This window comes from Charadrius vociferus, unplaced genomic scaffold, assembly GCF_000708025.1.
Source record: "Charadrius vociferus isolate BGI_N301 unplaced genomic scaffold, ASM70802v2 scaffold450, whole genome shotgun sequence".
Lineage (NCBI taxonomy): Eukaryota > Metazoa > Chordata > Aves > Charadriiformes > Charadriidae > Charadrius > Charadrius vociferus.
In genome coordinates this window covers 650843-662345 of record NW_009646931.1, presented here as the reverse complement: position 1 = coordinate 662345, position 11503 = coordinate 650843, and the positions used below count along the sequence as shown (strand labels likewise).

Below are 11503 nucleotides of genomic sequence, written 5' to 3'. Positions count from 1 at the left end.
GCCTTCTTGGCCACCAGGGCACATTGCTGGCTCATGATCTTCCTTTTGTCCACCAGGACTCCCAGGTCCCTTTCCACGGAGCTGCTCTCCAGGAGGTCAGCCCCCAACCTGTACTGATGCATGGGGTTATTCCTCCCCAGGTGCAGTACCCTACACTTACCCTTGTTGAACTTCATAAGGTTTCTCTCTGCCCAACTTAGCAATCAGTTTTCTATTCTTAGGAATAGTTTTCAACAAGTGTTTCAACACAGTTTTCAAAGACTCTTAGACCTTCATGCTATGTCCACACTTTGAATAAGTCCCAGTCCCATGGCTCCTATATTGTACAACGCAAAGAGCCTGATGTTTTCTGTCCTTTCTTCTTAATTCCCAGCTAGAGGAATGAAAAAGTTTCCAGAGGAGAATCTTAGAGTATACTTGCAGTGTTAACACACATACTGTATGACTGTCTAAGGGTAGGTGGAGAGGAACCAGGAGCAAACCTGCCTGATCAAGTTGATAAATCTCAGTGGTGATGTCATGTGATGCATCAAGACAACTTTGGCATCAGTTCAGAAATTACTTGTTTCCCAAAACTCGAAAATTCCTGTGGGTGTTTGAAAGATTTAATTTTTCCCTCCTCTAGACTTGTTTAATTAACAGGGCTACTTAATGACCTTGGGGGTGAGGTGTTCCATTGCCTCAATCCACTTCCATTGTCCAAGAAGTCATATGCTTTTGTGTGAAAACACACTGGAGTTCCAAGAAGAAAGCCTGATCCAGTGACCCTTCTATGCCAAAGGCTACTCTACATGTTAAAAGGTACAGATGCACTCTCAAAGGTCAGATTCACAAACCCTTAACAGTCCTAGAAACGGACATCTGTAACTTAGTAAACCACACAGCTTTAAAGAGACCTGAGCTAACTAAAACTTGTTTTTCCCATTGAATACTTTTGCACACAGTAATTTTTCACCATTATTGACAAAGCCTACATGTCATGTCCAATCCAATTGCAGTTTCCATGGAGCATATTAGGGTGTCCTTTGTTCAGTTGTTGCTGTTAAAGTAATACTAAAAACTCACAGCACTTGTGGCAAAAATCAGGAGTTCAGATTTCATCCATTAGTTGAGCTTTTTCCATGTCCTGCATTCCTTCCTTCCCAATGCAGGATCTCTTGGCTTCAGGCAGAGCCTGCTGATATGTGCACAGCCACATGGTGTGCCCTAACCACGGTATTCAAAGCGTTTTCTAAATATCAGAGTCTAAAAGTCTAAAATATCAAGTCTAAAAAAAAAAATCAGTGATACCTAGATTTTTTATAAGATGCAAGACAGGTTGATTTTGTCATTGGTCTGTCCTGCAAGACTCCTCCCCAGACTGTATACTTCTTGTTCTCCTGCTTCCCACACTCGGTGTCTGCCTCCTGTCCTTGCGGGTGTTTGGAGGGGCTGTGCAGGGAACAGCCAGGGTAACGGGGCTGAAACTGGTCAGGGAGGAACTGTGTTCCCAGGCTGCAGGTGACTAGAAGGAAGCTGCAGTTAGGACAGCATTGGTACTGCAAGGATACAGCAGTGATGCTAAAATGAGCCTTGGACTCAAACAAGCCTCTAGCCAGATTATGTCAGGGTTAGGAGCAAGGCCCTTGGTACCAAGTCAGAACAAAGACGTGGACACAGCCATGAAGAAGCAGGAGAGAAGCCCGAATTAGTCATGTTGACTCTGGTATATAATGCAATGAGTAAACACAGATCTGAAAGGTGTGAGCAGTGCCACCTGACAGCTCAATTTATCCCATTTCCACACATCACCTGAAGCACCTTCAGGCCTCACAAGCTTGAGAAATCCTGTCCTGAAACACATTACGCCCTAAGACTTGAGCGCATTAATTGGATTGTGATTTTGGCAATAGTTTTTCAGCTAGGAGTTGCTGCTTGAGAATACCTGAAAGCTGACAGCCTCCAGGTTGGCAGGAACACGATACCATTTCCTTGTCTCATTGCGCTTCACTGTTGTGCATTGTCCTCCATTGAATGAGTTGCCAAGGACTTCCCCTCGGCTCTCTCCTGCCAGAATGTGAAATCTAAAAACAAAAAAAAATTATTTCCAGAAATTAAACAATCCCAGAAAGACATACAGACTTGAAACATTTAGTGTTATATAGTTGCACTGAAGATTTGGTAGGTTTGAATGAAATAGTACGAGCAACTAGGTTGTACTACTGCTTTGAAAGAAGTCCCTCCACAAGAACTCATTCACACTGAGTTCACCTGAATAATGCTGTAGTAGCAATCCTGTTTCCTACTTTCCAGCAGTGCCTAACCCCCTAGATAATCCCAATGTCACATGAAACAGTCACTCTAAAGCAGAAAAAAACCTAAAAATGGCCTAGAAAAATGAACAAGCAGTTCTTAATTTCTGCCATAAGTGATGTTACCAGAGTGCGATGAGTTCAAAATTCAATTAAAAAATGCTACCTGGAGGCAGCAGCCCATGTTTAGGTTTTACACTGCTTAATTTAGTAGCCTGGGGGAGGTGATGGTTGGTATTGTGTGACAATTGTGGACACAGACAAACAAACACCTGTAGAAGAACACCATTGAAATTTCTGAAGCGCTTGGCATAACTGAGCTGGAAGTTGGCAGTACGTGATGTCTGGTTGCTGTGTGGCAGGAAGGTCACTCAGACAGCAGTGCTCCCTGACAACTCTTTACCTACTGCACCAGTAGTGCAGGACTGGACTGGCAGATGCAGTGGGTAAGTCCTAGCCTGATGGTTGGTTGCGTTTTTATAATTTCTGGTTAATTTTAACTTGAGAGATTATGTGTTTTAGTGGGATAACATCCAATTCGCATGTAATGTAAGAGTATCTTTATGTCAATTAGCGAGATAACAATCTCAAGTTTATGAAAAATAAGCAAAGCTGACTTACCCACTGCCCATTAACTGCACACCTGGGATGCTGTCATACTTCCTGTTACACACGGCCTTTTTCCTCCCACAATTTCTTTCATCAGAGTTGTCCCCACAGTCATTTTCTCCATTACATTCCAATTTTTTTGCGATACAGCGACCTGCACCAGAGAAACAGCATCAGCAAGAAACTTTATGTAAATATTCATCATGTCTGAATGAAGAAAAGGGCAGTCTGTTTTTTTCCCTAGCAAGGGTGTGAACTTGCTCTAGGAATTAACAATGAAGCAGTATACATAATGCCTAGATTATTCCCCTAAGAAACAGTTGTTTCTGTTCTGCCCGTTTTGCCTTGCTTTGGAGCTGCTAAGAATTAATTCAAGGTTTAGCAAAACATATGTGGTTAAAGTTACTTTGAGGCTACTCAGGTATATTTAAATTGAAGCGAAGAAGAAATACCCACAAATTTAATAAAAATAGACCAAGTTTATGTTCAGACAAACTCTATGGGTATGTTTGTACATTTGTGCAAAGAAATATTATTGAACAGCGGTACTGTCTAGCTGTTATGGTCGTACTGACATCCCAGGCTAAAGATTGCACTTGAATTGCTTTTAGTTACAGAAGAAACTGTCAACATAATGAAATCATTGAGAAGACTAATCTCTCTGCTCCCTTTCCCTGGAATTTTGTGCATGGAATATACAAGATTTGGACCATCTGGACCTTTTTTGTCTCAGTGTCTAGTCTTTTGACTATCTAATAATGCGGCAGTTATGCAACGAAGATTGTCATTACCACTTTCACACTGAAATTTATTCTTGCAATCAACTTCCACTATGTTGCAGAGCTTAGCTGGGAAGCATGGGCGGGAATCCACCAGCGGCTCGCTACAGGCCTGACCCCCAAACTGGGATGGTCGCAGGAGTGTCCGGACACGAAACTGAAAGGCAGAACAAACAAAACCAGGCTTGTTTGTGTGACCTGATTTTGTAGTTAATTCCGCCCCACTCCGCCCCCCCCGCCCTCCCCAGGCAGACCCACATACCTCAATGCTGGTGAAGCTTTATCAAAACTAGAGCCCTAAGGGAAATAACCAGCTATTTTCATCCCTACATACCACCACACCATCATCACAGGTAAGGCAGGCAGGGAGCTGCAATCCAAGAGTCTCAGTAGCCCTGATGGAGCATACATGATTAAATACTTGACAACCTGGGCTACGCCACTGGAGGAATCAAAAGTTCATTCCCTGTATCTTCAGTTTTAGAGGTACAGTAGGAAATGGTGTGTGAGCAGATTTATGAAATCTCCTGTTCTTTATGACCTCTGATGAAATAGAAATATTCTGATGGTGGTATGTATCCCATACTCAAATGAGCTGTCTTAGATCCTGCATGTGGGGCCTCTTGTTTGAGCAATGCTGGGTGGCTGGGGAGGACAAAAATGGTTTTCCTGAAAGTTTCTGTTTCCAAAGAAGATCTGGGAGCAAAATCTGGAGCTCACTGGGTTTTCTTTCCCCAAGTCAGTACCCTCTGTGCAGAATAACAAAGCTGAAGGCCATTAGACAAATCACTTCAGGTAAGTTTTCCACTCCACTTCAAAAGACTGGTGGTGAGACGTGTCCGCATGTGACTGAACAGTTCCTCCTCTAAGAATTTTTCTCCACTGGAAAAGCACAGTTCCTCACAGACTTCTGTTACTTCCCTCCCTGCGGACAGACCCTGTGCAGGAAGACATCTAGTAAAAGTCAATAATCGAGTGATTGTGAAGGGAGAGAGTGGGGAGCAGCACCAGACCTTCTGAAAGATTTTGAGGTCAAGATAACCCTTCCTTGTCCTGCACTTGGAATCCAGAACACTCATATTATCTGTGTGAGCTGCCACCTCTTCATCCCTCCCCTCACCGGGAGGTTGCTTACACTAGTCTTCACACTTAACTGGGAAGTCACGTCCTCAATTCTGATGGTTGTTTATATTTATAAAGGTCACAAGCAATGATCTTTATAGCTTGGAGGAGAAGATGGATCACAGTCCACAAAAGCACCTTTTTGCTTGAAGCAGCAAATACGTTGCATCAATATTTAAAGTTAATTAAAATGAACAACGCTTCTATATATGGTTGTGTAGGTAAGAAACCCAGCCATTTAAAAGAATATTGATTACAAAAAATAATCACTTCAATTGAGAGCAACACCTCCTTTCAGCTTGTGCAGTTTTTTTTTCTGTCTCCCACTCTCTCAGTGTTTCTCCCTGCTCTGCTCTTATACTCTCCATCCCAGTTTCAGGATGAGGACACTGCAGGGTGGTACATCTCACACCTAAAACAGCTTTTTCATTTCTTCCTCATCCTGCATGGGCACCAGAAAGTTATAGATGTATGTAGAGATATAATATCTGACAGGTTTTTCCAAATTGCATTTCAGGCATGGATTTCTGAAACTGAGCAGGACATTCAGAGAGCTGTAGGATGTGTCTGCACAGAAACTCAGAGCTGCTGTCATGGTCAGCCTCAAAGCTTAGACCCACCAGCCACATAACTACCCCAAGCTATCTGCACTCCACTCCCCTCCACTCCCTACAACCTTACATTTGCCAGGTCTTGGTTTCTTTAGGTCAAATCCACTTGAACCTGACTTTTCACCTCTTCCCTCTCTGACATCTCACCTTTAAGTCTACCAACAGACAGAAGCCCAAGAGGAAAAAACACCATCCTGGGGCTTTGTTCCACAGATACTAAGCACATTCACCTGGTATATGTGTAGGCTATAAAGGTTGGGGGAATTTGCCTTGTCTTTAGAACATATAGAATGCTATGGATAAGCTAAAGATTCCATGACCTTCTTCTGCTGAAACAGATACACAAATACAGCTTGATTTACCCTTTGTGTGGAAAACTCATCTTTAATTGTGACAGTGGAACTTTTGAAGCAAGTTCTCATAAATGCTTCTAAATCACCTCTTTCTATTTTGATCTGCTTATTTTAACTTGTTCTCTTCATCTTCTACTGTTATAATTCATAACGAATTTCCCTTGTTAACTTAAACTGTCATTTTGCAGATCAGTTGCCATAAAGTTGAATGTCTAAAACAAGGACATCTCTTAAGCAGAATTTCTTACATTTAACCCATATAGTACATTTTCTACCTACTTGTTTTTTAACGCATGGGTCACATTCTGACCAAGGGCCAAAGTCTCCAAGCTGACAGTTGATAGGACACGTTTGCTGGTTACATGCACGAGATTCCTGCTTTGTGCACAGCTGGTCACAGAAGTTTTGGCTATAATATTCATCCATTCTTATTTGCCTAAAAAATTTTAACAAGTTATGCTAGGAAGGAATCATAGATGTAGGAAGGAATGACAGATCGTAGATGTTCTCTAACTGTGGGTGAAGGCTGATAAAGAAAATTATTTGAGCCCAATGAAAAAGACTTTAGAGATAATGGGTAATTGCAGAATGCTGATTAAAAGAAAAATCCTTAAGTTTACAGAGCAATTTCTTTTGATTCATGTCACTTCAAATGTCCCGGGGAACAGCTACAGAAAGAGACAGGAGGAAAAGAGGGGATTTCTCACAAGTTTAGAGTATACCACTGAATTACATCTAATTTGATGCTGCTGAATCTTTATTTGACTTTAACTGCTGTCATAAAATTAATTATACAAGGAGGAACTTTCTGTAGGTTTGCGGTGCTGGAGCTCACCTCTCCCATGGCACTGCTCTGGACTGGGCAGAGGTCCCACAGCAGGACACTGAGTGCTGACACCGTGTGCTCACAGGAGCTGGTTGCTCAATGCGTGCTGCTGGCAAGGACATCGTAGGACCTGGCTGTTCTCGCTACATGTGTTGGCAGATACAGGTTTGTATGGAGGCACTGTAATGCTCTGTATATACAGTTTGGTAATTTTTCAGTCGTGCGATTAGAATATAACCTATTCATCTGATAAATATATGGATATGACAATTTTTCTCAGTATACTATGAAAGTTGGAGCTTCAGACACAGGTCCCCCGTCCTAGAAGTTGTATTTTCTCAGGGAATAAATAGAAACATAGAAGTAGTAGGATATTTTGGCCCTACCTGTGCCTGGTCTGTGTGCCATAATTGCAGGTTTGTGAACAGGCAGACCACGACCCCCATGGGTAATGTTCACAGTAGCACCCCTGGCTGCTCCCAATCGCCAGGATCAGCAGGATCAGCTGCGTTAACATAGTCTTGTCTGTAGTGAAGGTGCCCATCTACAGCGCATGGACAGGTAACAAAAGGTCAAGAAACTATCACTTATAGTTGTGGCTGTATCCTTAGAGAGACATCTCTTCTAATTTGTAGAGTCTATAAATCTGCTTTACACTACAAAGCTGCTAAGCAGTGTACCTAGAAAAGGGCATGATATACATTCATCAGTAATTTAGTTAATACTTTAAGGACCAGCAGTCACAGCGGCTTTTTTGGCCACTTATTTATCAGGAGTACTAATCATGACATTATTTGCATGCATAATATGCATATAATGTGCATTATTTCTATTTAATAAGTTGCTTATAAATAATTTTGAGCACGACAAACAAAGAACTGCTATTGCTCTTCATTGCTTAGAGGTATTCTCAAAAACATGCTTCAGGAATAAGAATAAAAACATGAGACAGCTCTTCATGCAAAACATATAAAACAACAAACAGGACCTTAAGAGTAAGCAGCCCCATCTATTACCCTGTTCCCAATTAATTTTCACATGCTTATAAACCCCCTTTGCATAAGCGTTTTGCTGTAGTGAGTCCTTCCTTCGGCTTTCTGTTGTTCTTAGTTTTGCCTAGCCTGTCTAAACGACAAACTATCACTATTCAAAGCTCATCCTAATTTTCTACTAACAGCTTATTTCTTAGTCTAGTGGTCAATCAAACTTTATTTGGTGAGGCAGAAGGTTATAGGCAGTCTTTAGGAAGTAACAATGCTTAGTAAACTTGAAAAATGTTTTCCAGGCAAACTACTCATTCATTGAAAAATGCAAAGAATTTTTCCCCCTCATGAGATTGAATCAAGAGTAAATTTAATAGGCTGTTAGAGTAGAACATTGTCATTTTGTTTTGGCTCAAAAAACCCAAAACTCAATAGGAAGTTTTAAAAGCAAAGTATTTATTTTAAAACAATATTCCAAAAGATTTCATTTTGAAAACTTTGAAATGAAATGTGCAATCATTTTCTATTTTAGGTTTTTAGTCACATCTTCTATTACAATTTTTATACCTTGCTGAGAAAAATGAAATCACATTAATTTAAAACCTTGTTTCCTCCTTTAGTAAAGGCAGTAAGTCTTCACACAGTTGTTGCAGTGAGCACTCAGAGCACTTTTTATATGATAGTTCATTCAACAAGCCTTTCAGAGAGATTTAAGTATAATCAGACCCAAAATATGGTAAAACTGAAGAGAGAGAGATCAACAGTCTTGCCAATGAACCAAGATGAGAACAGGTATTACATCTTTTTCCTTACCTGAGTTCCTGGCTCCTTGCATCAATAATGTCGGCTTAGAAAAGAGATGAAGCCCTACAGAACAATTACTTTGTTCATTCCTTCACTGTACTGTACATAGAAAAACACTGTTTATTCTCAACTGTGAGCAAAACTCCAACCAATCAATACATTAGGAGCATATCAATAGCTATATAAATGTAAGTACAAGAAATTAATTCAACATTTTAAAGAAAAAATGACATCACAAACCACTTCCCTATATGTTTGGTAACCTGTGTGCATTGAAGCCAACCAAAAAGCTTCCTTATTAACTTACTGTAAGACTGTTAGCTGCAAAGCCAGTCAACTTTGTAGACTGGTGTGACCTTGGTGTGGTTTGCTGCAGCCTCTTAAATGAAAGATTGGAGGTTTTGTTTGATTTGGTTATCCGTTAATGAAGGCAGATCTGGTCTGGTGGCAGGAATGGTCAGAACAAACAGCCTCTCCACCAGCACCCCAGAGAGACATGTTCTAGAGAATTGTGGAGGAACAGCTCTTCCTACAAGTGTAGCGGAATAGAGGAAATGAGAGGAATAAAAATACCTTTGCATTAGGCCATAGAGGGTCAATGCACTGCAGGTGTCCTTGTGCTGCCTGATAGAGCTGTGCAACCTCTCTGCTCTCAGTTTGAAGGCAAGAGACTGAGAAACTGGTAAGAAGGCACTTGCTCATAATTCATTATTTCTTTCAATAGGAAACAGGCAGCAGATACCAGGCCAGGGCATAATGCCTGTCTGCTGCTGCACCCTCTCTGCAAAAGTGGGGGTCCCAGAAAAAACAAAAATCCAAATTTGAGGTTATTTACAGCTCTTTGCCTTTTGCCCTCTGTGGTAAGCTCTGGGCACACAGTGGCCCTGGGCAAGTGCAGCCAACAGACAAGAGCTTCTGAGAGGCTCTGCCCTGCAACATGGGCACCACCACAAGACTGCAGTGCCTGGGCAGGAATTAAAATGGAAAGTAAGACAATACGCCCATGCAGAACAGAAACAGCAATGACAAGCACAAATTAAGTAAGTAGTTTGCCCTAAAAAAAAAAAATAATCAAAGTCTGGAGCAGAACCCAAAACCTCCAAAATACCTGGCGTGCATCCCACCCTGAGGGCAATGCTGCATTGAATCCCCCTTCACTCCAGCAGACTGGCAGAAACATGTCAAGATGTCAGAGCCCTCAAAACATGTTTCCCAATTTGATGGGACCCAATGGCATATATGCTTGAAAAAGAAAAACAACTCAGGGCTTCCTGCATAGCTTCATTTTCCAGTAGCCTTTGCAGGTTTGGTTTTTTTAATTCTTATTTTGGCCAAGGAAGTGTTGTTACACAACTTGAGGACACAATTAGCAAACTGATGTTCTGCCAGATCCTTATTACATTGTGTAAACTTGTCATAAGAAATCAAAATAGTCATCACTCTGGCTCCATTGTTGCTGTTGGGTGGGATTTGTAAAGTTATGCAAAAAAATACTGGCTTCTACCTTTCAGAGAGCATCTCCTAACCCTCAGCACTTCCAGCTCACTGAGGGCAGCCCCTCCAGCCCCAGTGTGACCCCAAACAGGAGATGCCTGCCTTCTCCCAGGCTTATAGAAACAAACCACAGCAGAGAGCTGCAAGTCGGTGTTTATAATAGTATAATGCAGATGGCTAAAAGCTTCTAGCTGAGAAACTACTTATACACATTTTCTTAACAGGAAAACAAGGAGTTACTAAAAAAATTTATAAATTTAAAAATTATTACAACGAAAGGATGCTTCACACAGTCTACAAGCAGTCTGTGTCATTCATACTCGGAGAACAAGCTAGCAGACAAGCACCACAGTTAGCATTAATGGAAACGTTAGGTGGAGAATGGTACTGGTATACTTTATACCAAAGTCAGGGCTTGAGGACAGCATGAGCACCTCCATGTTGAATCCTTACAGTCATGTGAACTTAACTCAGTTGCCTGAAGCTGACGGACCACAGCAGCAAGGAGCACTGCTTGGGTTAACTCACATTTTGGCAAAGCTGTGCTGCTGATGTGCACCAGGAGGCTGTCAGCTCATCTGCAAGCAGGCAAGCTGATCAGGGGAATGAAGAGTCTGGACCCGGACAACAAAGCTGGCACTCACATAACCAAAGCGAACAGAGAAAGGAGATTTTCCCAGTGTAGCAGCTCACCTCATAACACTGCAGGACTGCTTTCCTCAGTTCCTCGCAGGCTATGTCTATACGATATCCTCAGAGCAATCTCACTTTCTTCTGCCCTGGCTGGAGATGAGCACTTGCATAAGTGCATCCTTCTCTTATATCATAGGATGTGTTAGGGCATCTGGACAGCAGGCAACACCCTAGTGCTGACACTCCACTTTCTGTCCTCACAGTCAGCTACTCACAAGGTTTCTTCATGACCTTTTAAAAGTATGACAAATCAAATAAGTCTCCTTAGAGAAACAAGCAGTTAGAAATTTAGTTAGCAACATGGAGAGTGATAGCTCACACAAATAAGAGGGCCTTCTTGGACTGATTTTCGCATGGAAATGCATCAGCACCAAAAGATGCTCTTCCTCTGGGCTGCAGTCCTGCAGGCTTTCACACCCATATGTTGTGCCTTATCAAGTCTCTGGTCTCACGCTCTGGTGCAGTATTCCTCTCAAACGCCAAAGCACTGTCACTGGAATCAAACTGGGAGCAACCCAGAGACGTCGGTGTATAGATGCTTGCCATTTTACAACACTCAGACTTTGAGAGTGTCTATGCACGTATCTGTGGCCCGAATATCCTTATTTCTACAAGAAATCTTTCTCCAGCAAAACAAACATAACACCCCTTCATCTCTGCTGCAATGTATTTATCAAAGATCATTTTTCAAAGAATGGGGAAATGTTATCTCAAAAGGGAGCGGAGAAATCCAATGAATATTCTGCCTGACATCGTAACGTTTCTAGCTGGGTTTCACAAGGTCATGTCTCATCTATTTCATCCAATATCTAATTCCTCCTACTCAGAAAAACCATATTATCTTCCCCAGTCAACCTCTAACCCCCCTCTGAGAGCAGCCTATCTTCTCACCCCAAAGCTCTGCTCAAGGGAGAAACACTAAGAGCTGTAAAAGGGAA

At 41.8% G+C, this 11503-nt stretch overlaps 1 protein-coding gene across 1 annotated transcript in view; it reads right to left on the bottom strand.

Moving 5' to 3' along the window:
* Positions 1–7108, bottom strand: part of C6 (complement component 6) — a 25531-nt gene extending 18423 nt beyond the window's left edge. The window contains exons 1-5 of the mRNA XM_009894663.1: positions 6978–7108; positions 6045–6201; positions 3692–3836; positions 2913–3054; positions 1925–2063 (exon numbers count right to left, since the gene is read on the bottom strand). Of these exons, the coding sequence (XP_009892965.1) occupies positions 1925–2063; positions 2913–3054; positions 3692–3836; positions 6045–6201; positions 6978–7108 (714 nt within the window). The remainder of the gene's footprint in view (positions 1–1924; positions 2064–2912; positions 3055–3691; positions 3837–6044; positions 6202–6977) is intronic.
* Between the last annotated feature and the right edge of the window lie 4395 nt (positions 7109–11503).